The sequence below is a fragment of the Scyliorhinus torazame genome, chromosome 4, assembly GCF_047496885.1.
Source record: "Scyliorhinus torazame isolate Kashiwa2021f chromosome 4, sScyTor2.1, whole genome shotgun sequence".
In the NCBI taxonomy this organism is placed as follows: domain Eukaryota; kingdom Metazoa; phylum Chordata; class Chondrichthyes; order Carcharhiniformes; family Scyliorhinidae; genus Scyliorhinus; species Scyliorhinus torazame.
The window spans coordinates 28,310,408-28,333,727 of record NC_092710.1 but is presented as its reverse complement, the minus strand read 5'-3'; the positions used below and the strand labels follow the sequence as shown (position 1 = coordinate 28,333,727).

Here is a 23,320-nt window from a genome sequence, read left to right as displayed (position 1 = left end):
CCCTTCCCGTTCACTCCCACTGTGCACAATCCCAATGGACCCAAACCCCTTCCCGTTCACTCCCACTGTGCACAAACCCAATGGACCCAAACCCCTTCCCGTTCACTCCCACTGTGCACAATCCCAATGGACCCAAACCCCTTCCCGTTCACTCCCACTGTGCACAATCCCAATGGACCCAAACCCCTTCCCGTTCACTCCCACTGTGCACAAACCCAATGGACCCAAACCCCTTCCCGTTCACTCCCACTGTGCACAAACCCAATGGACCCAAACCCCTTCCCGTTCACTCCCACTGTGCACAAACCCAATGGACCCAAACCCCTTCCTGTTCACTCCCACTGTGCACAAACCCAATGGACCCAAACCCCTTCCCGTTCAGTCCCACTGTACACAATCCCAATGGACACAAACCCCTTCCCGTTCACTCCCACTGTCCACAATCCCAATGGACCCAAACCCCTTCCCGTTCACTCCCACTGTACACAATCCCAATGGACCCAAACCCCTTCCCGTTCACTCCCACTGTGCACAATCCCAATGGACCCAAACCCCTTCCCGTTCACTCCCACTGTGCACAATCCCAATGGACTCAAACCCCTTCCCGTTCACTCCCACTGTGCACAATCCCAATGGACCCAAACCCCTTCCCGTTCACTCCCACTGTACACAATCCCAATGGTCTCAAACCCCTTCCCGTTCACTCCCACTGTGCACAATCCCAATGGACCCAAACCCCTTCCCGTTCACTCCCACTGTGCACAATCCCAATGGACTCAAACCCCTTCCCGTTCACTCCCACTGTGCACAATCCCAATGGACCCAAACCCCTTCTCGTTCACTCCCACTGTACACAATCCCAATGGACCCAAACCCCTTCTCGTTCACTCCCACTGTACACAATCCCAATGGACCCAAACCCCTTCCCGTTCACTCCCACTGTGCACAATCCCAATGGACCCAAACCCCTTCCCGTTCACTCCCACTGTGCACAATCCCAATGGACTCAAACCCCTTCCCGTTCACTCCCACTGTGCACAATCCCAATGCACCCAAACCCCTTCCCGTTCACTCTCACTGTGCACAATCCCAATGGACCCAAACCCCTTCCCGTTCACTCCCACTGTACACACTCCCAATGGACCCAAACCCCTTCCCGTTCACTCCCACTGTGCACAATCCCAATGGACCCAAACCCCTTCCCGTTCACTCCCACTGTACACAATCCCAATGGACCCAAACCCCTTCCCGTTCACTCCCACTGTGCACAATCCCAATGGACCCAAACCCCTTCCCGTTCACTCCCACTGTACACAATCCCAATGGACCCAAACCCCTTCCCGTTCACTCCCACTGTGCACAATCCGAATGGACCCAAACCCCTTCCCGCTCACTCCCACTGTACACAATCCCAATGGACCCTAACCCCTTCCTGTTCGCTCCCACTGTACTCAATCCCAATGGACCCAAACCCCTTCCCGTTCACTCCCACTGTACACAATCCCAATGGACCCAAACCCCTTCCTGTTCGCTCCCACTGTACTCAATCCCAATGGACCCAAACCCCTTCCCGTTCACTCCCACTGTGCACAATCCCAATGGACCCAAACCCCTTCCCGTTCACTCCCACTGTGCACAAATCCAATGGACCCAAACCCCTTCCCGTTCACTCCCACTGTGCACAATCCCAATGGACCCAAACCCCTTCCCGTTCACTCCCACTGTGCACAATCCCAATGGACCCAAACCCCTTCCCGTTCACTCCCACTGTGCACAAACCCAATGGACCCAAACCCCTTCCCGTTCACTCCCACTGTGCACAAACCCAATGGACCCAAACCCCTTCCCGTTCACTCCCACTGTGCACAAACCCAATGGACCCAAACCCCTTCCTGTTCACTCCCACTGTGCACAAACCCAATGGACCCAAACCCCTTCCCGTTCAGTCCCACTGTACACAATCCCAATGGACACAAACCCCTTCCCGTTCACTCCCACTGTCCACAATCCCAATGGACCCAAACCCCTTCCCGTTCACTCCCACTGTACACAATCCCAATGGACCCAAACCCCTTCCCGTTCACTCCCACTGTGCACAAACCCAATGGACCCAAACCCCTTCCCGTTCACTCCCACTGTACACAATCCCAATGGACCCAAACCCCTTCCCGTTCACTCCCACTGTACACAATCCCAATGGACCCAAACCCTTTCCCGTTCACTCCCACTGTACACAATCCCAATGGACCCAAACCCCTTCCCATTCACTCCCACTGTACACAATCCCAATGGACCCAAACCCCTTCCCGTTCACTCCCACTGTACACACTCCCAATGGACCCAAACCCCTTCCTGTTCACTCCCACTGTGCACAAACCCAATGGACCCAAACCCCTTCCCGTTCAGTCCCACTGTACACAATCCCAATGGACACAAACCCCTTCCCGTTCACTCCCACTGTCCACAATCCCAATGGACCCAAACCCCTTCCCGTTCACTCCCACTGTACACAATCCCAATGGACCCAAACCCCTTCCCGTTCACTCCCACTGTGCACAAACCCAATGGACCCAAACCCCTTCCCGTTCACTCCCACTGTACATAATCCCAATGGACCCAAACCCCTTCCCGTTCACTCCCACTGTACACAATCCCAATGGACCCAAACCCCTTCCCGTTCACTCCCACTGTGCACAATCCCAATGGACCCAAACCCCTTCCCGTTCACTCCCACTGTGCACAAATCCAATGGACCCAAACCCCTTCCCGTTCACTCCCACTGTGCACAATCCCAATGGACCCAAACCCTTTCCCGTTCACTCCCACTGTACACAATCCCAATGGACCCAAACCCCTTCCCATTCACTCCCACTGTACACAATCCCAATGGACCCAAACCCCTTCCCGTTCACTCCCACTGTACACACTCCCAATGGACCCAAACCCCTTCCTGTTCACTCCCACTGTGCACAAACCCAATGGACCCAAACCCCTTCCCGTTCAGTCCCACTGTACACAATCCCAATGGACACAAACCCCTTCCCGTTCACTCCCACTGTCCACAATCCCAATGGACCCAAACCCCTTCCCGTTCACTCCCACTGTACACAATCCCAATGGACCCAAACCCCTTCCCGTTCACTCCCACTGTGCACAAACCCAATGGACCCAAACCCCTTCCCGTTCACTCCCACTGTACATAATCCCAATGGACCCAAACCCCTTCCCGTTCACTCCCACTGTACACAATCCCAATGGACCCAAACCCCTTCCCGTTCACTCCCACTGTACACAATCCCAATGGACCCAAACCCCTTCCCGTTCACTCCCACTGTACACAATCCCAATGGACCCAAACCCCTTCCCGTTCACTCCCACTGTACACAATCCCAATGGACCCAAACCCCTTCCTGTTCACTCCCACTGTACACAATCCCAATGGACCCAAACCCCTTCCTGTTCACTCCCACTGTACACAATCCCAATGGACCCAAACCCCTTCCCGTTCACTCCCACTGTGCACAATCCCAATGGACGCAAACCCCTTCCCGTTCACTCCCACTGTACACAATCCCAATGGACCCAAACCCCTTCCCGTTCACTCCCACTGTGCACAATCCCAATGGACCCAAACCCCTTCCCGTTCACTCCCACTGTGCACACTCCCAATGGACCCAAACCGCTTCCCGTTCACTCCCACTGTACACAATCCCAATGGACCCAAACCCCTTCCCGTTCACTCCCACTGTGCACAAACCCAATGGACCCAAACCCCTTCCCGTTCACTCCCACTGTACACAATCCCAATGGACCCAAACCCCTTCCCGTTCACTCCCACTGTACACAATCCCAATGGACCCAAACCCCTTCCCGTTCACTCCCACTGTACTCAATCCCAATGGACCCAAACCCCTTCCCGTTCACTCCCACTGTACACAATCCCAATGGACCCAAACCCCTTCCCGTTCACTCCCACTGTACTCAATCCCAATGGACCCAAACCCCTTCCCGTTCACTCCCACTGTACACAATCCCAATGGACCCAAACCCCTTCCCGTTCACTCCCACTGTACACAATCCCAATGGACCCAAACCCCTTCCCGTTCACTCGCACTGTCCACAATCCCAATGGTCTCAAACCCCTTCCTGTTCACTCCCACTGTACACAATCCCAATGGACCCAAACCCCTTCCCGTTCACTCCCACTGTACTCAATCCCAATGGACCCAAACCCCTTCCAGTTCACTCCCACTGTACACCATCCCAATGGACCCAAACCCCTTCCCGTTCACTCCCACTGTCCACAATCCCAATGGACCCAAACCCCTTCCCGTTCACTCCCACTGTACACCATCCCAATGGACCCAAACCCCTTCCCGTTCACTCGCACTGTACACAATCCCAATGGACCAAAACCCCTTCCCGTTCACTCCCACTGTGCACAATCCCAATGGACCAAAACCCCTTCCCGTTCACTCCCACTGTACTCAATCCCAATGGACCCAAACCCCTTCCCGTTCACTCCCACTCTACACAATCCCAATGGACCCTAACCCCTTCCTGTTCGCTCCCACTGTACACAATCCCAATGCACCCAAACCCCTTCCCGTTCACTCCCACTGTACACAGTCCCAATGGACCCAAACCCCTTCCCGATCACTCCCACTGTGCACAATCCCAATGGACCCAAACCCCTTCCCGTTCACTCCCACTGTGCACAATCCCAATGGACCCAAACCTCTTCCCGTTCACACCCACTGTCCACAATCCCAATGGTCTCAAACCCCTTCCTGTTCACTCCCACTGTACACAATCCCAATGGACCCAAACCCCTTCCCGTTCACTCCCACTGTACACAATCCCAATGGACCCAAACCTCTTCCCGTTCACTCCCACTTTACACAATCCCAATGGACCCAAACTCCTTCCCGTTCACTCCCACTGTACACAATCCCAATGGACCCAAACCCCTTCCCGTTCACTCCCACTGTACACCATCCCAATGGACTCAAACCCCTTCCCGTTCACTCCCACTGTACACAATCCCAATGGACCCAAACCCCTTCCCGTTCACTCCCACTGTGCACAATCCCAATGGACCCAAACCCCTTCCCGTTCACTCCCACTGTACACAATCCCAATGGACCCAAACCCCTTCTCGTTCACTCCCACTGTGCACAATCCCACTGGACCCAAACCCCTTCCCTTTCACGCCCACTGTGCACAATCCCAATGGACCCTAACCCCTTCCTGTTCGCTCCCACTGTACACAATCCCAATGGACCCAAACCCCTTCCCGTTCACTCCCACTGTGCACAATCCCAATGGACCCAAACCCCTTCCCGTTCACACCCACTGTACACAATCCCAATGGACCCAAACCCCTTCCCGTTCACTCTCACTGTGCACAATACCAATGGACCCAAACCCCTTCCCGTTCACTCCCACTCTACACAATCCCAATGGACCCAAACCCCTTCCCGTTCACTCTCACTGTACACAATCCCAATGGACCCAAACCCCTTCCCGTTCACTCTCACTGTGCACAATCCCAATGGACCCACACCTGTTCCCGTTCACTCCCACTGTACACAATCCCAATGGACCCAAACCCCTTCCCGTTCACTCCCACTGTACTCAATCCCAATGGACCCAACCTGTTCCCGTTCACTCCCACTGTACAGAATCCCAAGGACCCAAACCCCTACCCGTTCACTCCCACTGTACTCAATCCCAACGGACCCGTTCCTGTTCACTCCCACTCTACACTATCCCAATGGACCCAAACCCCTTCCTGTTCACTACCACTGTACACAATCCCAATGGACCCAAACGCCTTCTCGTTCACTCCCACTGTACACAATCCCAATGGACCCAAACCCCTTCCCGTTCACTCCCACTGTGCACAATCCCAATGGACCCTAACCCCTTCCTGTTCGCTCCCACTGTACACAATCCCAATGCACCCAAACCCCTTCCCGTTCACTCCCACTGTACACAGTCCCAATGGACCCAAACCCCTTCCCGATCACTCCCACTGTACACAATCCCAATGGACCCAAACCCCTTCCCGTTCACTCCCACTGTGCACAATCCCAATGGACCCAAACCCCTTCCCGTTCACTCCCACTGTACACAATCCCAATGGACCCAAACCCCTTCCCGTTCACTCTCACTGTGCACAATCCCAATGGACCCAAACCCCTTCCCGTTCACTCCCACTGTACTCAATCCCAATGGACCCAAACCTGTTCCCGTTCACTCCCACTGTACACAATCCCAATGGTCTCAAACCCCTTCCTGTTCACTCCCACTGTACACAATCCCAATGGACCCAAACCCCTTCCCGTTCACTCCCACTGTACTCAATCCCAATGGACCCAAACCCCTTCCCGTTCACTCCCACTGTACACAATCCCAATGGACCCAAACCCCTTCCCGTTCACTCCCACTGTGCACAATCTCAATGGACCCAACCCCTTCCCGTTCAGTCCCACTGTGCACAATCCCAATGGACCCAAACCCCTTCCCGTTCACTCCCACTGTACACAATCCCAATGGACCCAAACCCCTTCTCGTTCACTCCCACCGTACACAATCCCAATGGACCCAAACCCCTTCCCGTTCACTCCCACTGTACACAATCCCAATGGACCCAAACCCCTTCCCGTTCACTCCCACTGTGCACAATCCCAATGGACCCAAACCCCTTCCCGTTCACTCCCACTGTGCACAATCCCAATGGACTCAAACCCCTTCCCGTTCACTCCCACTGTGCACAATCCCAATGCACCCAAACCCCTTCCCGTTCACTCCCACTGTACACAATCCCAATGGACTCAAACCCCTTCCCGTTCACTCCCACTGTGCACAATCCCAATGGACCCAAACCCCTTCCCGTTCACTCCCACTGTGCACAATCCCAATGGACTCAAACCCCTTCCCGTTCACTCCCACTGTGCACAATCCCAATGGACCCAAACCCCTTCTCGTTCACTCCCACTGTACACAATCCCAATGGACCCAAACCCCTTCTCGTTCACTCCCACTGTACACAATCCCAATGGACCCAAACCCCTTCCCGTTCACTCCCACTGTGCACAATCCCAATGGACCCAAACCCCTTCCCGTTCACTCCCACTGTGCACAATCCCAATGGACTCAAACCCCTTCCCGTTCACTCCCACTGTGCACAATCCCAATGCACCCAAACCCCTTCCCGTTCACTCTCACTGTGCACAATCCCAATGGACCCAAACCCCTTCCAGTTCACTCCCACTGTACACACTCCCAATGGACCCAAACCCCTTCCCGTTCACTCCCACTGTGCACAATCCCAATGGACCCAAACCCCTTCCCGTTCACTCCCACTGTACACAATCCCAATGGACCCAAACCCCTTCCCGTTCACTCCCACTGTGCACAATCCCAATGGACCCAAACCCCTTCCCGTTCACTCCCACTGTACACAGTCCCAATGGACCCAAACCCCTTCCCGTTCACTCCCACTGTGCACAATCCGAATGGACCCAAACCCCTTCCCGTTCACTCCCACTGTACACAATCCCAATGGACCCTAACCCCTTCCTGTTCGCTCCCACTGTACTCAATCCCAATGGACCCAAACCCCTTCCCGTTCACTCCCACTGTACACAATCCCAATGGACCCAAACCCCTTCCTGTTCGCTCCCACTGTACTCAATCCCAATGGACCCAAACCCCTTCCCGTTCACTCCCACTGTGCACAATCCCAATGGACCCAAACCCCTTCCCGTTCACTCCCACTGTGCACAAACCCAATGGACCCAAACCCCTTCCCGTTCACTCCCACTGTGCACAATCCCAATGGACCCAAACCCCTTCCCGTTCACTCCCACTGTGCACAATCCCAATGGACCCAAACCCCTTCCCGTTCACTCCCACTGTGCACAAACCCAATGGACCCAAACCCCTTCCCGTTCACTCCCACTGTGCACAAACCCAATGGACCCAAACCCCTTCCCGTTCACTCCCACTGTGCACAAACCCAATGGACCCAAACCCCTTCCTGTTCACTCCCACTGTGCACAAACCCAATGGACCCAAACCCCTTCCCGTTCAGTCCCACTGTACACAATCCCAATGGACACAAACCCCTTCCCGTTCACTCCCACTGTCCACAATCCCAATGGACCCAAACCCCTTCCCGTTCACTCCCACTGTACACAATCCCAATGGACCCAAACCCCTTCCCGTTCACTCCCACTGTGCACAAACCCAATGGACCCAAACCCCTTCCCGTTCACTCCCACTGTGCACAAACCCAATGGACCCAAACCCCTTCCTGTTCACTCCCACTGTGCACAAACCCAATGGACCCAAACCCCTTCCCGTTCAGTCCCACTGTACACAATCCCAATGGACACAAACCCCTTCCCGTTCACTCCCACTGTCCACAATCCCAATGGACCCAAACCCCTTCCCGTTCACTCCCACTGTACACAATCCCAATGGACCCAAACCCCTTCCCGTTCACTCCCACTGTGCACAAACCCAATGGACCCAAACCCCTTCCCGTTCACTCCCACTGTACACAATCCCAATGGACCCAAACCCCTTCCCGTTCACTCCCACTGTACACAATCCCAATGGACCCAAACCCCTTCCCGTTCACTCCCACTGTACACAATCCCAATGGACCCAAACCCCTTCCCATTCACTCCCACTGTACACAATCCCAATGGACCCAAACCCCTTCCCGTTCACTCCCACTGTACACACTCCCAATGGACCCAAACCCCTTCCTGTTCACTCCCACTGTGCACAAACCCAATGGACCCAAACCCCTTCCCGTTCAGTCCCACTGTACACAATCCCAATGGACACAAACCCCTTCCCGTTCACTCCCACTGTCCACAATCCCAATGGACCCAAACCCCTTCCCGTTCACTCCCACTGTACACAATCCCAATGGACCCAAACCCCTTCCCGTTCACTCCCACTGTACACAATCCCAATGGACCCAAACCCCTTCCCGTTCACTCCCACTGTACACAATCCCAATGGACCCAAACCCCTTCCCGTTCACTCCCACTGTACACAATCCCAATGGACCCAAACCCCTTCCCGTTCACTCCCACTGTACACAATCCCAATGGACCCAAACCCCTTCCCGTTCACTCCCACTGTACACAATCCCAATGGACCCAAACCCCTTCCCATTCACTCCCACTGTACACAATCCCAATGGACCCAAACCCTTTCCCGTTCACTCTCACTGTGCACAATCCCAATGGACCCAAACCCCTTCCTGTTCACTCCCACTGTACACAATCCCAATGGACCCAAACCCCTTCCCGTTCACTCCCACTGTACACAATCCCAATGGACCCAAACCCCTTCCCGTTCACTCCCACTGAACACAATCCCAATGGACCCAAACCCCTTCCTGTTCACTCCCACTGTACACAATCCCAATGGACCCAAACCCCTTCCCGTTCACTCCCACTGTACACAATCCCAATGGACCCAAACCCCTTCCCGTTCACTCCCACTGTACACAATCCCAATGGACCCAAACCCCTTCCCGTTCACTCCCACTGTACACAATCCCAATGGACCCAAACCCCTTCCCGTTCACTCCCACTGTGCACAATCCCAATGGACCCAAACCCCTTCCCGTTCACTCCCACTGTACACAATCCCAATGGACCCAAACCCCTTCCCGTTCACTCCCACTGTACACAATCCCAATGGACCCAAACCCCTTCCCGTTCACTCCCACTGTCCACAATCCCAATGGACCCAAACTCCTTCCCGTTCACTCCCACTGTACACAATCCCAATGGACCCAAACCCCTTCCCGTTCACTCCCACTGTACACAATCCCAATGGACCCAAACTCCTTCCCGTTCACTCGCACTGTACACAATCCCAATGGACCAAAACCCCTTCCCGTTCACTCCCACTGTGCACAATCCCAATGGACCCAAACCCCTTCCCGTTCACTCCCACTGTACACAATCCCAATGGACCCAAACCCCTTCCCGTTCACTCCCACTGTACACAATCCCAATGGACCCAAACCCCTTCCCATTCACTCTCACTTTACACAATCCCAATGGACCCAAACCCCTTCCCATTCACTCTCACTGTACACAATCCCAATGGACCCAAACCCTTTCCCGTTCACTCCCACTGTACACAATCCCAATGGACCCAAACCCCTTCCCATTCACTCTCACTGTACACAATCCCAATGGACCCAAACCCCTTCCTGTTCACTCCCACTGTGCACAATCCCAATGGACCCAAACCCTTTCCCGTTCACTCCCACTGTACACAATCCCAATGGACCCAAACCACTTCCCGTTCACTCCCACTGTGCACAATCCCAATGGACCCAAACCCCTTCCCGTTCACTCCCACTGTACACAATCCGAATGGATCCAAATCCGGGGTCAGGTCCACAGTTCAATCTCCTGCATCGGGAAGCGGGACGTGATGGTTAGCAGTCTCGATAACATTATCCTTGGCATTGGAGAATGCTTACGCTCGGAGAGTTGGCCTGTTGGGAGTACAGAGGAACATTTGGCCCCAGGCGCTGAACCCAGAGTCTCCCTCTCCCCCTCTGCTCTATCCCCAACCGTGTCCCTTTGGTTTTTGGCAGGTTGAGGACCCTGGCACCTACCGTCAGGAGGCCTGGGCGATGACGGACGAGGAGAAGCTGGAGGCAGTGCCCCAGATTCACGAGGAAGGCAATCAGCTCTTCAAGGAGGGCCGGGTGATGGAGGCCAGCAAGCGTTACCATGACGCCATCGCCTGCCTCAAGAATCTGCAGATGAAGGTGAGACGTCAGGGGTGTACGCTGGCTGGGTTCAAAGGCCAGGGGCGATGGCAAGCGGGTTGGACTAGGCAAGCGAGCTGCAGCGTTGTCTGAGCAGCAAGTCAGAAACAGACAGAGCCCCCCCCGGCACCAACAATCATCATAGAATCTACAGAGCAGAAGGAGGCCATTCAGCCCATCAAAGCTGCACCGGCTCTTGGAAAGAGGACCCCATTTAAACCTACACTTCCAACCTATCCCCGTAATCCAGTGACGACCCTTACCAAACCTTTTTGGACACTTAAGGGACAATTTAACGCGGCCAATCCACCTAACTTGCACATCTTTGGACTGTGGGAGGAAACCGGAGCACCCGGAGGAAACCCACGCAGACTTGGGGAGAACGTGCAGACTCCGCACAGACAATGACCCAAGCCGGGAATCGAACCGGGGACCCTGGCGCTGTGAAGCAACAGTGCTAACCACTGTGCTACCGTGCTGCCCTGTAAGAACACCATTCAGTATTGTGACTAACTGTGTTTGTGTTTCTGGGTTACAGGAGAAGCCAGGTGATGAGAATTGGCTGAAGTTGGACAATATGATCACACCCCTTTTACTCAACTACTGTCAATGTAAGTTGATGACAGAGGAATACTACGAGGTGATAGAACACTGTTCATCCATCTTAGCCAAGTATGAAGGTAAGCACTGTGGGTATTCACTGAGGGAGTGCCGCACTGTCAGAGAGTCAGTACTGAGGGAGTGCTGCACGGTCAGAGGGTCAGTACTGAGGGAGTGCTGCACTGTCAGAGGGTCAGTACTGAGGGAGTGCCGCACTGTCAGAGGGTCAGTACTGAGGGAGTGCTGCACTGTCAGAGGGTCAGTACTGAGGGAGCACTGCACTGTCACAGGGTCAGTACCGAGGGAGTGCCGCACTGTCAGAGGGTCAGTACTGAGGGAGCGCTGCACTGTCAGAGGGTCAGTACTGAGGGAGTGCCGCACTGTCAGAGGGTCAGTACTGAGGGAGTGCTGCACTGTCAGAGGGTCAGTACTGACGGAGTGCTGCACTGTCAGAGGGTCAGTACTGAGGGAGTGCCGCACTGTCAGAGGGTCAGTACTGAGGGAGTGCCGCACTGTCAGAGGGTCAGTACTGAGGGAGTGCTGCACTGTCAGAGGGTCAGTACTGAGGGAGTGCTGCACTGTCAGAGGGTCAGTACTGAGGGAGTGCCGCACTGTCAGATGGGCAGTACTGAGGGAGTGCCGCACTGTCAGAGGGTCAGTACTGAGGGAGTGCCGCACTGTCAGAGGGTCAGTACTGAGGGAGTGCTGCACTGTCAGAGGGTCAGTACTGAGGGAGCGCTGCACTGTCAGAGAGTCAGTACTGAGGGAGTGCCGCACTGTCAGAGGGTCAGTACTGAGGGAGTGCTGCACTGTCAGAGGGTCAGTACTGAGGGAGTGCTGCACTGTCAGAGGGTCAGTACTGAGGGAGTGCCGCACTGTCAGAGGGTCAGTACTGAGGAAGTGCTGCACTGTCAGAGGGTCAGTACTGAGGGAGTGCCGCACTGTCAGAGGGTCAGTACTGAGGGAGTGCTGCACTGTCAGAGGGTCAGTACTGAGGGAGTGCTGCACGGTCAGAGGGTCAGTACTGAGGGAGTGCTGCACTGTCAGAGTGTCAGTACTGAGGGAGTGCCGCACTGTCAGAGGGTCAGTACTGAGGGAGTGCCGCACTGTCAGAGGGTCAGTACTGAGGGAGTGCCGCACTGCCAGAGGGTCAGTACTGAGGGAGTGCCGCATTGTCAGAGGGTCAGTACTGAGGGAGTGCCGCATTGTCAGAGGGTCAGTACTGAGGGAGTGCTGCACTGTCAGATGGTCAGTACTGAGGGAGTGCCGCACTGTCAGAGGGTCAGTACTGAGGGAGTGCTGCACTGTCAGAGGGTCAGTACTGAGGGAGTGCCGCACTGCCGGAGGGTCAGTACTGAGGGAGTGCTACACTGTCAGAGGGTCAGTACTGAGGGAGTGCCGCATTGTCAGAGGGTCAGTACTGAGGGAGTGCCGCACTGTCAGAGGGTTTGTACTGAGGGAGTGCTGCACTGTCACACGTTCAGTACTGAGGGAGAGCTGCACGGTCAGAGGGTCAGTACTGAGGGAGTGCCGCACTGTCACAGGTTCAGTACTGAGGGAGTGCCGCACTGTCAGAGAGTCAGTACTGAGGGAGTGCTGCACAGTCAGAGGGTCAGTACTGAGGGAGTGCCGCACTGTCAGAGGGTCAGTACTGAGGGAGTGCTGCACTGTCAGAGGGTCAGTACTGAGGGAGTGCTGCACTGTCAGAGGGTCAGTACTGAGGGAGTGCTGCACTGTCAGAGGGTCAGTACTGAGGGAGTGCTGCACTGTCGAGGGTCAGTACTGAGGGAGTGCTGCACTGTCAGAGGGTCAGTACTGAGGGAGTGCTGCACTGTCAGAGAGTCAGTACTGAGGGAGTGCCGCACTGTCAGAGGGTCAGTACTGAGGGAGTGCAGCACTGTCAGACGTCAGTACTGAGGGAGTGCTGCACTGTCAGAGAGTCAGTACTGAGGGAGTACCGCACTGTCAGAGGGTCAGTACTCAGGGAGTGCCGCACTGTCAGAGGGTCAGTACTGAGGGAGTGCCGCACTGTCAGAGGGTCAGTACTGAGGGAGAGCTGCACTGTCAGAGGGTCAGTACTGAGGGAGTGCCGAACTGTCAGAGGGTCAGTACTGAGGGAGTGCCGCACTGTCAGAGGGTCAGTACTGAGGGAGAGCTGCACTGTCAGAGGGTCAGTACTGAGGGAGTGCTGCAATGTCAGAGGGTCAGTACTGAGGGAGTGCCGCACTGTCAGAGGGTCAGTACTGAGGGAGTGCTGCCCTGTCAGAGGGTCAGTACTGAGGGAGTGCAGCACTGTCAGAGGGTCAGTACTGAGGGAGTGCCGCACTGTCAGAGGGTCAGTACTGAGGGAGAGCTGCACTGTCAGAGGGTCAGTACTGAGGGAGTGCCGCACTGTCAGAAGGTCAGTACTGAGGAAGTGCCGCACTGTCAGAGAGTCAGTACTGAGGGAGTGCTGCACTGTCAGTGTCATTACTGAGGGAGTGCCGCACTGTCAGAGGGTCAGTACTGAGGGAGTGCTGCACTGTCAGAGGGTCAGTACTGAGGGAGTGCTGCACTGTCAGAGGGTCAGTACTGAGGGAGTGCTGCACTGTCAGAGGGTCAGTACTGAGGGAGTACCGCACTGTCAGAGGGTCAGTACTGAGGGAGTGCTGCACTGTCAGAGGGTCAGTACTGAGGGAGTGCTGCACTGTCAGAGGGTCAGTACTGAGGGAGTGCCGCACTGTCAGTGTCATTACTGAGGGAGTGCCGCACTGTCAGAGGGTCAGTACTGAGGGAGTGCTGCACTGTCAGAGGGTCAGTACTGAGGGAGTGCTGCACTGTCAGAGGGTCAGTACTGAGGGAGTGCCGCACTGTCAGAGGGTCAGTACTGAGGGAGTGCTGCACTGTCAGAGGGTCAGTACTGAGGGAGTGCCGCACTGTCAGAGGGTCAGTACTGAGGGAGTGCCGCACTGTCAGAGGGTCAGTACTGAGGGAGTGCTGCACTGTCAGAGGGTCAGTACTGAGGGAGTGCCGCACTGTCAGAGCGTCAGTACTGAGGGAGTGCCGCACTGTCAGAGGGTCAGTACTGAGGGAGTGCTGCACTGTCTGAGGGTCAGTACTGAGGGAGTGCCGCACTGTCAGAGGGTCAGTACTGAGGGAGTGCTGCACTGTCTGAGGGTCAGTATTGAGGGAGTGCTGCACTGTCAGAGGGTCAGTACTGAGGGAGCGCCGCACTGTCAGAGGGTCAGTACTGAGGGAGTGCTGCACTGTCAGAGGGTCAGTACTGAGGGAGTGCCGCACTGTCAGAGGGTCAGTACTGAGGGAGTGCCGCACTGTCAGAGGGTCAGTACTGAGGGAGTGCTGCACTGTCAGAGGGTCAGTACTGAGGGAGTGCCGCACTGTCAGAGCGTCAGTACTGAGGGAGTGCCGCACTGTCAGAGGGTCAGTACTGAGGGAGTGCTGCACTGTCTGAGGGTCAGTACTGAGGGAGTGCCGCACTGTCAGAGGGTCAGTACTGAGGGAGTGCTGCACTGTCTGAGGGTCAGTATTGAGGGAGTGCTGCACTGTCAGAGGGTCAGTACTGAGGGAGCGCCGCACTGTCAGAGGGTCAGTACTGAGGGAGTGCTGCACTGTCTGAGGGTCAGTATTGAGGGAGTGCTGCACTGTCAGAGGGTCAGTACTGAGGGAGTGCTGCACTCTCGGTAGCTCAGCAATGACGCTTGTGTGTCCGTTTTCTTTGACCAGGCAACGTGAAGGCCTACTTCAAACGCGGGAAAGCGCAGGGAGCGGTATGGAACGAGAAGGAGGCGCGGCACGACCTGTCGGCCGCCGCCAAGCTGGACCCCAGCCTAGTGCCGCTGGTCAACCGGGAGCTGCGGCTGCTAGACGAGAGGATGCGTCAGAAGGACGAGGAGGATAAATTCCGGTTCAAAGGAATGTTCCAGTGAGCATGCCCGGAGCGGAATGTCGCGCCCTGTCCTCCGATAACCAGGCTACCCCTTCCCCACGGAATAACCCCCTTCCCGCGCTCTCCCCCGAACCTGTCCCAGCTTGACTGGGGGCGCTCCTTCACCTGGGAATGCCATCGTGTTGGGAGCGTTCATCCTGAACAGAGAGCTGTCGGTGATATTCCCAGACAGGACCAGGCGGGGGGATGGGAAGGGGTGTTCGCCGCCTGTGATTCCCGGGCGGGAAGGGGGGGGGCCTGGTTGCAGCGTTGCCAATTTGAGCTGTATCTCTCTGTCTGTTCCCTGTGTTTAACCTGTCAGTGTGTGTCTTTGTGTGTGTGTACAAAGCTATGTACTAAATGGTCCGTCCATGGCGATACACCTTTCCCACCCGTCTGCTGCCGCTCCCTTCCTGCTCTGTGTAAATTGTGCGTGATGCCTTGCGGACAGTCAGATCCCCGTTTACCCCTCTTAGCCATCTCCCCCCCCCCCCCCCCCCCCCCCCAGTCTGCCAGCGTGACCTTTTAAACACCGTCCATACCCTTCATTCCTGGTGTTGCGAGCTCTTGCCCCTCCTGCGTCTGCACCTCGTGTTACTGCAGGCGTTCTCACGCCTGACACCCCCATGGAGGTGGGGGGGGGGGGGGGGGGGGGGGGAGAAACCAAGAGAGCGCAAATGAGGCATGTTTCTGACAAGGGAAACACAAACCATTCCTCCAGGGCTCATGCGGACATAAACACGGTGTCCAGAAACACGCAGATCCCCCCCTTGTCACAGTCATGCCTCCACTTGGAGTAAAAGAGCCATTGTCATTTTCCGATGTAAACTGTCACGGCCTGAGCTGCAGTTGCGGGCGTGGGCCTGAGGGCGGCGCTGGGAGCACCGTTATCGAGGGAGGGGCCTGTATGTGGTAACGCAGCCACAGGGAGAGCTGTAAATTACACAGGCCCCTCACCCAGCTGATGTACCATTTCTGTTATTTTATTACAAGTCATAAAACTGCCCTTGTATAAATCTTGTGATTTCACTGACTGTGTTTATGTCTCTTTGTACCTTTTGCTCAGAAACACGAGAGGCTGTTTTCAGAAGCTGGACCTGCCCTGGGAGTGTTTGATGGGGACAGTGTAGACGGAGCTTTACTCTTGTATCTAACCCTGTGCTGTACCTGTCCTGGGAGTGTTTGATGGGGACAGTGTAGAGGGAGCTTTACTCTGTATCTAACCCCGTGCTGTACCTGTCCTGGGAGTGTTTGATGGGGACAGTGTGGAGGGAGCTTCACTCTGTATCTAACCCCGTGCTGTACCTGTCCTGGGAATGTTTGATGGGGACAGTGTAGAGGGAGCTTTACTCTGTATCTAACCCCGTGCTGTACCTGTCCTGGGAGTGTTTGATGGGGACAGTGTGGAGGGAGCTTCACTCTGTATCTAACCCCGTGCTGTACCTGTCCTGGGAATGTTTGATGGGGACAGTGTAGAGGGAGCTTTACTCTGTATCTAACCCCGTGCTGTACCTGTCCTGGGAGTGTTTGATGGGGACAGTGTACAGGGAGCTTTACTCTGTATCTAACCCCGTGCTGTACCTGCCCTGGGGTGTTTGATGGGGACAGTTAGAGGGAGCTTTACTCTGTATCTAACCCCGTGCTGTACCTGCCCTGGGAGTGTTTGATGGGGACAGTGTAGAGGGAGCTTTACTCTGTATCTAACGCCGTGCTGTACCTGTCCTGGGAGTGTTTGATGGCGACAGTGTAGAGTGAGCTTTACTCTGTATCTAACCCCGTGCTGTACCTGTCCTGGGAGTGTTTGATGGGGACAGTGTAGAGGAAGCTTTACTCTGTATCTAACCCCGTGCTGTCCCTGTTCTGGGAGTGTTTGATGGGGACAGTGTAGAGGGAGCTTTACTCTGTATCTAACCCCGTGCTGTACCTGCCCTGGGAGTGTTTGATGGGGACAGTGTAGAGGGAGCTTTAATCTGTATCTAACCCCGTGCTGTACCTGTCCTGGGAGTGTTTGATGGGGACAGTGTGGAGGGAGCTTTACTCTGTAGCTAACCCCGTGCTGTACCTGTCCTGGGAGTGTTTAATGGGGACAGTGTAGAGGGAGCTTTACTCTGTATCTAACCCCGTGCTGTACCTGTCCTGGGAGTGTTTGATGGGGACAGTGTAGAGGGAGCTTTACTCTGTATCTAATCCCGTGCTGTACCTGTCCTGGGAGTGTATGATGGGGACAGTGTAGAGGGAGCTTTACTCTGTATCTAACCCCGTGCTGTACCTGTCCTGGGAGTGTTTGATGGGGACAGTGTAGAGGGAGCTTTACTCTGTATCTAACCCCGTGCTGTACCTGTCCTGGGAGTGTTTGATGGGGACAGTGTAGAGTGTGATTGATGGGGACAGTGTAGAGGGTGTTTGATGGGGACAGTGTGGAGGGTGTTTGATGGGGACAGTGTAGAGGGTGTTTGATGGGGACAGTGTAGAGAGTGTTTGATGGGGACAGTGTGGAGCGTGTTTGATGGGGACAGTGTAGAGGGTGTTTGATGGGGACAGTGTGGAGGGTGTTTGATGGGGACAGTGTAGAATGTGTTTGATGGGGACAGTGTAGAGGGTGTTTGATGGGGACAGTGCGGAGGGTGTTTGATGGGGACAGTGTAGAGTGTGTTTGATGGGGACAATGTAGAGGGTGTTTGATGGGGACAGTGTAGAGGGTGTTTGATGGGGACAGTGTGGAGGGTGTTTGATGGGGACAGTGTAGAGGGTGTTTGATGGGGACAGTGCAGAGGGTGTTTGATGGGGACAGTGTGGAGAGTGTTTGATGGGGACAGTGTGGAGGGTGTTTGATGGGGACAGTGTGGAGGGTGTTTGATGGGGACAGTGTAGAGGGTGTTTGATGGGGACAGTGTAGAGGGTGTTTGATGGGGACAGTGTAGAGTGTGTTTGATGGGGACAGTGTGGAGGGTGTTTGATGGGGACAGTGCGGAGGATGATTGATGGGGACAGTGTAGAGGGTTTTTGATGGGGACAGTGCGGAGGGTGTTTGATGGGGACAGTGTAGAGTGTGTTTGATGGGGACAGTGTGGAGGGTGATTGATGGGGACAGTGTGGAGGGTGTTTGATGGGGACAGTGCGGAGGATGTTTGATGGGGACAGTGTAGAGGGTGTTTGATGGGGACAGTGTAGAGGGTGTTTGATGGGGACAGCGTAGAGGGTGTATGATGGGGACAGTGCAGAGGGTGTTTGATGGGGAGAGTGTTTGATGGGGACAGTGTAGAGGGTGTTTGATGGGGACAGTGTGGAGGGTGTTTGATGGGGACAGTGTAGAGGGTGTTTGATGGGGACAGTGTAGAGGGTGTTTGATGGGGACAGTGTGGAGGGTGTTTGATGGGGACAGTGTAGAGGGTGTTTGATGGGGACAGTGTAGAGGGTGTTTGATGGGGACAGTGTGGAGGGTGTTTGATGGGGACAGTGTGGAGGGTGTTTGATGGGGACAGTGTGGAGAGTGTTTGATGGGGACAGTGTGGAGGGGAGTGTTTGATGGGGACAGTGTAGAGGGTGTTTGATGGGGACAGTGCGGAGAGTGTTTGATGGGGACAGTGTAGAGGGTGTTTGATGGGGACAGTGTGGAGAGTGTTTGATGGGGACAGTGTAGAGGGTGTTTGATGGGGACAGTGTAGAGGGTGTTTGATGGGGACAGTGTAGCGGGTGTTTGATGGGGACAGTGTGGAGGGTGTTTGATGGGGACAGTGTGGAGGGTGTTTGATGGGGACAGTGTGGAGAGTGTTTGATGGGGACAGTGTGGAGGGGAGTGTTTGATGGGGACAGTGTGGAGGGTGTTTGATGGGGACAGTGTAGAGGGTGTTTGATGGGGCAGTGTGGAGGGGAGTGTTTGATGGGGACAGTGTGGAGGGAGTGTTTGATGGGGACAGTGTGGAGAGTGTTTGTTGGGGACAGTGTGGAGGGGAGTGTTTGATGGGGACAGTGTGGAGGGAGTGTTTGATGGGGACAGTGTGGAGGGTGTTTGATGGGGACAGTGTGGAGGGAGTGTTTGATGGGGACAGTGTGGAGAGTGTTTGATGGGGACAGTGTGGAGGGGAGTGTTTGATGGGGACAGTGTGGAGGGAGTGTTTGATGGGGACAGTGTGGAGAGTGTTTGATGGGGACAGTGTGGAGGGTGTTTGATGGGGACAGTGTGGAGGGGAGTGTTTGATGGGGACAGTGTGGAGGGTGTTTGATGGGGACAGTGTGGAGGGTGTTTGATGGGGACAGTGTGGAGAGTGTTTGATGGGGACAGTGTGGAGGGGAGTGTTTGATGGGGACAGTGTGGAGGGTGTTTGATGGGGACAGTGTGGAGGGTGTTTGATGGGGACAGTGTGGAGGGTGTTTGATGGGGACAGTGTGGAGGGTGTTTGATGGGGACAGTGTGGAGGGTGTTTGATGGGGACAGTGTGGAGGGTGTTTGATGGGGACAGTGTGGAGGGTGTTTGATGGGGACAGTGTGGAGGGTGTTTGATGGGGACAGTGTGGAGGGTGTTTGATGGGGACAGTGGGGAGGGTGTTTGATGGGGACAGTGCGGAGGGTGTTTGATGGGGACAGTGTAGAGGGTGTTTGATGGGGACAGTGTGGTGTGTGTTTGATGGAGACAGTGTAGAGGGTGTTTGATGGGTCAGTGTAGAGGGTGTTTGATGGAGACAGTGTAGAGGGTGTTTGATGGGGACAGTGTAGAGGGTGTTTGATGGGGACAGTGTAGAGGGTGTTTGATGGGGACAGTGTGGAGGGTGTTTGATGGGGACAGTGCGGAGGGTGTTTGATGGGGACAGTGAGGAGGGTGTTTGATGGGGACAGTGCGGAGGGTGTTTGATGGGGACAGTGCGGAGGGTGTTTGATGGGGACAGTGTGGAGAGTGTTTGATGGGGACAGTGTGGAGGGTGTTTGATGGGGACAGTGCGGAGGGTGTTTGATGGAGACAGTGTGGAGAGTGTTTGATGGGGACAGTGTGGAGGGTATTTGATGGGGACAGTGCGGAGGGTGTTTGATGGGGACAGTGCGGAGGGTGTTTGATGGAGACAGTGCGGAGGGTGTTTGATGGGGACAGTGTAGACCGTGTTTGATGGGGACAGTGTAGAGAGTGTTTGATGGGGACAGTGTGGAGGGGAGTGTTTGATGGGAACAGTGTGGAGGGTGATTGATGGGGACAGTGTAGAGGGTGTTTGATGGGGACAGTGTAGAGGGTGTTTGATGGGGACAGTGTGGAGGGTGTTTGATGGAGACAGTGTGGAGGGTGTTTGATGGGGACAGTGCGGAGGGTGTTTGATGGGGACAGTGCGGAGGGTGTTTGATGGGGACAGTGTAGAGAGTATTTGATGGGGACAGTGTGGAGGGTGTTTGATGGGGACAGTGCAGAGGGTGTTTGATGGGGACAGTGTAGAGGGTGTTTGATGGGGACAGTGTAGAGGGTGTTTGATGGGGACAGTGTAGAGAGTGTTTGATGGGGACAGTGTGGAGGGGAGTGTTTGATGGGGACAGTGTGGAGAGTGTTTGATGGGGACAGTGCGGAGGGTGTTTGATGGGGACAGTGTGGAGGGTGTTTGATGGGGACAGTGTGGAGGGTGTTTGATGGGGACAGTGCGGAGGGTGTTTGATGGGGACAGTGTAGAGGGTGTGTGATGGGGACAGTGTGGAGGGTGTTTGATGGGGACAGTGTGGAGGGTGTTTGTTGGGGACAGTGTAGAGTGTGTTTGATGGGGCAGTGTGAAGGGTGTTTGATGGGGACAGTGTAGAGGGTGTTTGATGGGGACAGTGTAGAGGGTGTTTGATGGGGACAGTGTGGAGGGTGTTTGATGGGGACAGTGTAGAGTGTGTTTGATGGGGCAGTGTGGAGGGTGTTTGATGGGGACAGTGGAGAGGGTGTTTGATGGGGACAGTGTGGAGGGTGTTTGATGGGGACAGTGTAGCGTGTGTTTGATGGGGACAGTGTGGAGGGTGATTGATGGGGACAGTGTGGAGGGTGTTTGATGGGGACAGTGCGGAGGATGTTTGATGGGGACAGTGTAGAGGGTGTTTGATGGGGACAGTGTAGAGGGTGTTTGATGGGGACAGCGTAGAGGGTGTTTGATGGGGACAGTGTGGAGGGTGTTTGATGGGGACAGTGTGGAGGGTGTTTGATGGGGACAGTGTAGAGGGTGTTTGATGGGGACAGTGCAGAGGGTGTTTGATGGGGAGAGTGTTTGATGGGGACAGTGTAGAGGGTGTTTGATGGGGACAGTGTGGAGGGTGTTTGATGGGGACAGTGTAGAGGGTGTTTGATGGGGACAGTGTAGAGGGTGTTTGATGGGGACAGTGTGGAGGGTGTTTGATGGGGACAGTGTAGAGGGTGTTTGATGGGGACAGTGTAGAGGGTGTTTGATGGGGACAGTGTGGAGGGTGTTTGATGGGGACAGTGTGTGGAGGGTGTTTGATGGGGACAGTGTGGAGAGTGTTTGATGGGGACAGTGTGGAGGGGAGTGTTTGATGGGGACAGTGTAGAGGGTGTTTGATGGGGACAGTGCGGAGAGTGTTTGATGGGGACAGTGTAGAGGGTGTTTGATGGGGACAGTGTGGAGAGTGTTTGATGGGGACAGTGTAGAGGGTGTTTGATGGGGACAGTGTAGAGGGTGTTTGATGGGGACAGTGTAGCGGGTGTTTGATGGGGACAGTGTGGAGGGTGTTTGATGGGGACAGTGCGGAGGGTGTTTGATGGGGACAGTGTGGAGAGTGTTTGATGGGGACAGTGTGGAGGGGAGTGTTTGATGGGGACAGTGTGGAGGGTGTTTGATGGGGACAGTGTAGAGGGTGTTTGATGGGGCAGTGTGGAGGGGAGTGTTTGATGGGGACAGTGTGGAGGGAGTGTTTGATGGGGACAGTGTGGAGAGTGTTTGATGGGGACAGTGTGGAGGGGAGTGTTTGATGGGGACAGTGTGGAGGGAGTGTTTGATGGGGACAGTGTGGAGGGTGTTTGATGGGGACAGTGTGGAGGGAGTGTTTGATGGGGACAGTGTGGAGAGTGTTTGATGGGGACAGTGTGGAGGGGAGTGTTTGATGGGGACAGTGTGGAGGGAGTGTTTGATGGGGACAGTGTGGAGAGTGTTTGATGGGGACAGTGTGGAGGGTGTTTGATGGGGACAGTGTGGAGGGGAGTGTTTGATGGGGACAGTGTGGAGGGTGTTTGATGGGGACAGTGTGGAGGGTGTTTGATGGGGACAGTGTGGAGAGTGTTTGATGGGGACAGTGTGGAGGGGAGTGTTTGATGGGGACAGTGTGGAGGGTGTTTGATGGGGACAGTGTGGAGGGTGTTTGATGGGGACAGTGTGGAGGGTGTTTGATGGGGACAGTGTGGAGGGTGTTTGATGGGGACAGTGTGGAGGGTGTTTGATGGGGACAGTGTGGAGGTTGTTTGATGGGGACAGTGTGGAGGGTGTTTGATGGGGACAGTGTGGAGGGTGTTTGATGGGGACAGTGTGGAGGGTGTTTGATGGGGACAGTGTGGAGGGTGTTTGATGGGGACAGTGCGGAGGGTGTTTGATGGGGACAGTGTGGAGGGTGTTTGATGGGGACAGTGTGGTGTGTGTTTGATGGAGACAGTGTAGAGGGTGTTTGATGGGGACAGTGTAGAGGGTGTTTGATGGAGACAGTGTAGAGGGTGTTTGATGGGGACAGTGTAGAGGGTGTTTGATGGGGACAGTGTAGAGGGTGTTTGATGGGGACAGTGTGGAGGGTGTTTGATGGGGACAGTGCGGAGGGTGTTTGATGGGGACAGTGTAGAGGGTGTTTGATGGGGACAGTGTGGAGGGTGTTTGATGGGGACAGTGTAGAGGGTGTGTGATGGGGACAGTGCGGAGGGTGTTTGATGGGGACAGTGTAGAGGGTGTTTGATGGGGACAGTGAGGAGGGTGTTTGATGGGGACAGTGCGGAGGGTGTTTGATGGGGACAGTGCGGAGGGTG

General features: G+C 55.2%; 1 protein-coding gene across 1 annotated transcript in view; it reads left to right on the top strand.

Moving 5' to 3' along the window:
* Positions 1-16,379, top strand: part of aip (aryl hydrocarbon receptor interacting protein) — an 18,756-nt gene extending 2,377 nt beyond the window's left edge. The window contains exons 3-5 of the mRNA XM_072498123.1: positions 10,649-10,825; positions 11,364-11,505; positions 15,149-16,379. Of these exons, the coding sequence (XP_072354224.1) occupies positions 10,649-10,825; positions 11,364-11,505; positions 15,149-15,351 (522 nt within the window). The 3' untranslated portion in view covers positions 15,352-16,379. The remainder of the gene's footprint in view (positions 1-10,648; positions 10,826-11,363; positions 11,506-15,148) is intronic.
* Positions 16,380-23,320: the final 6,941 nt, after the last annotated feature.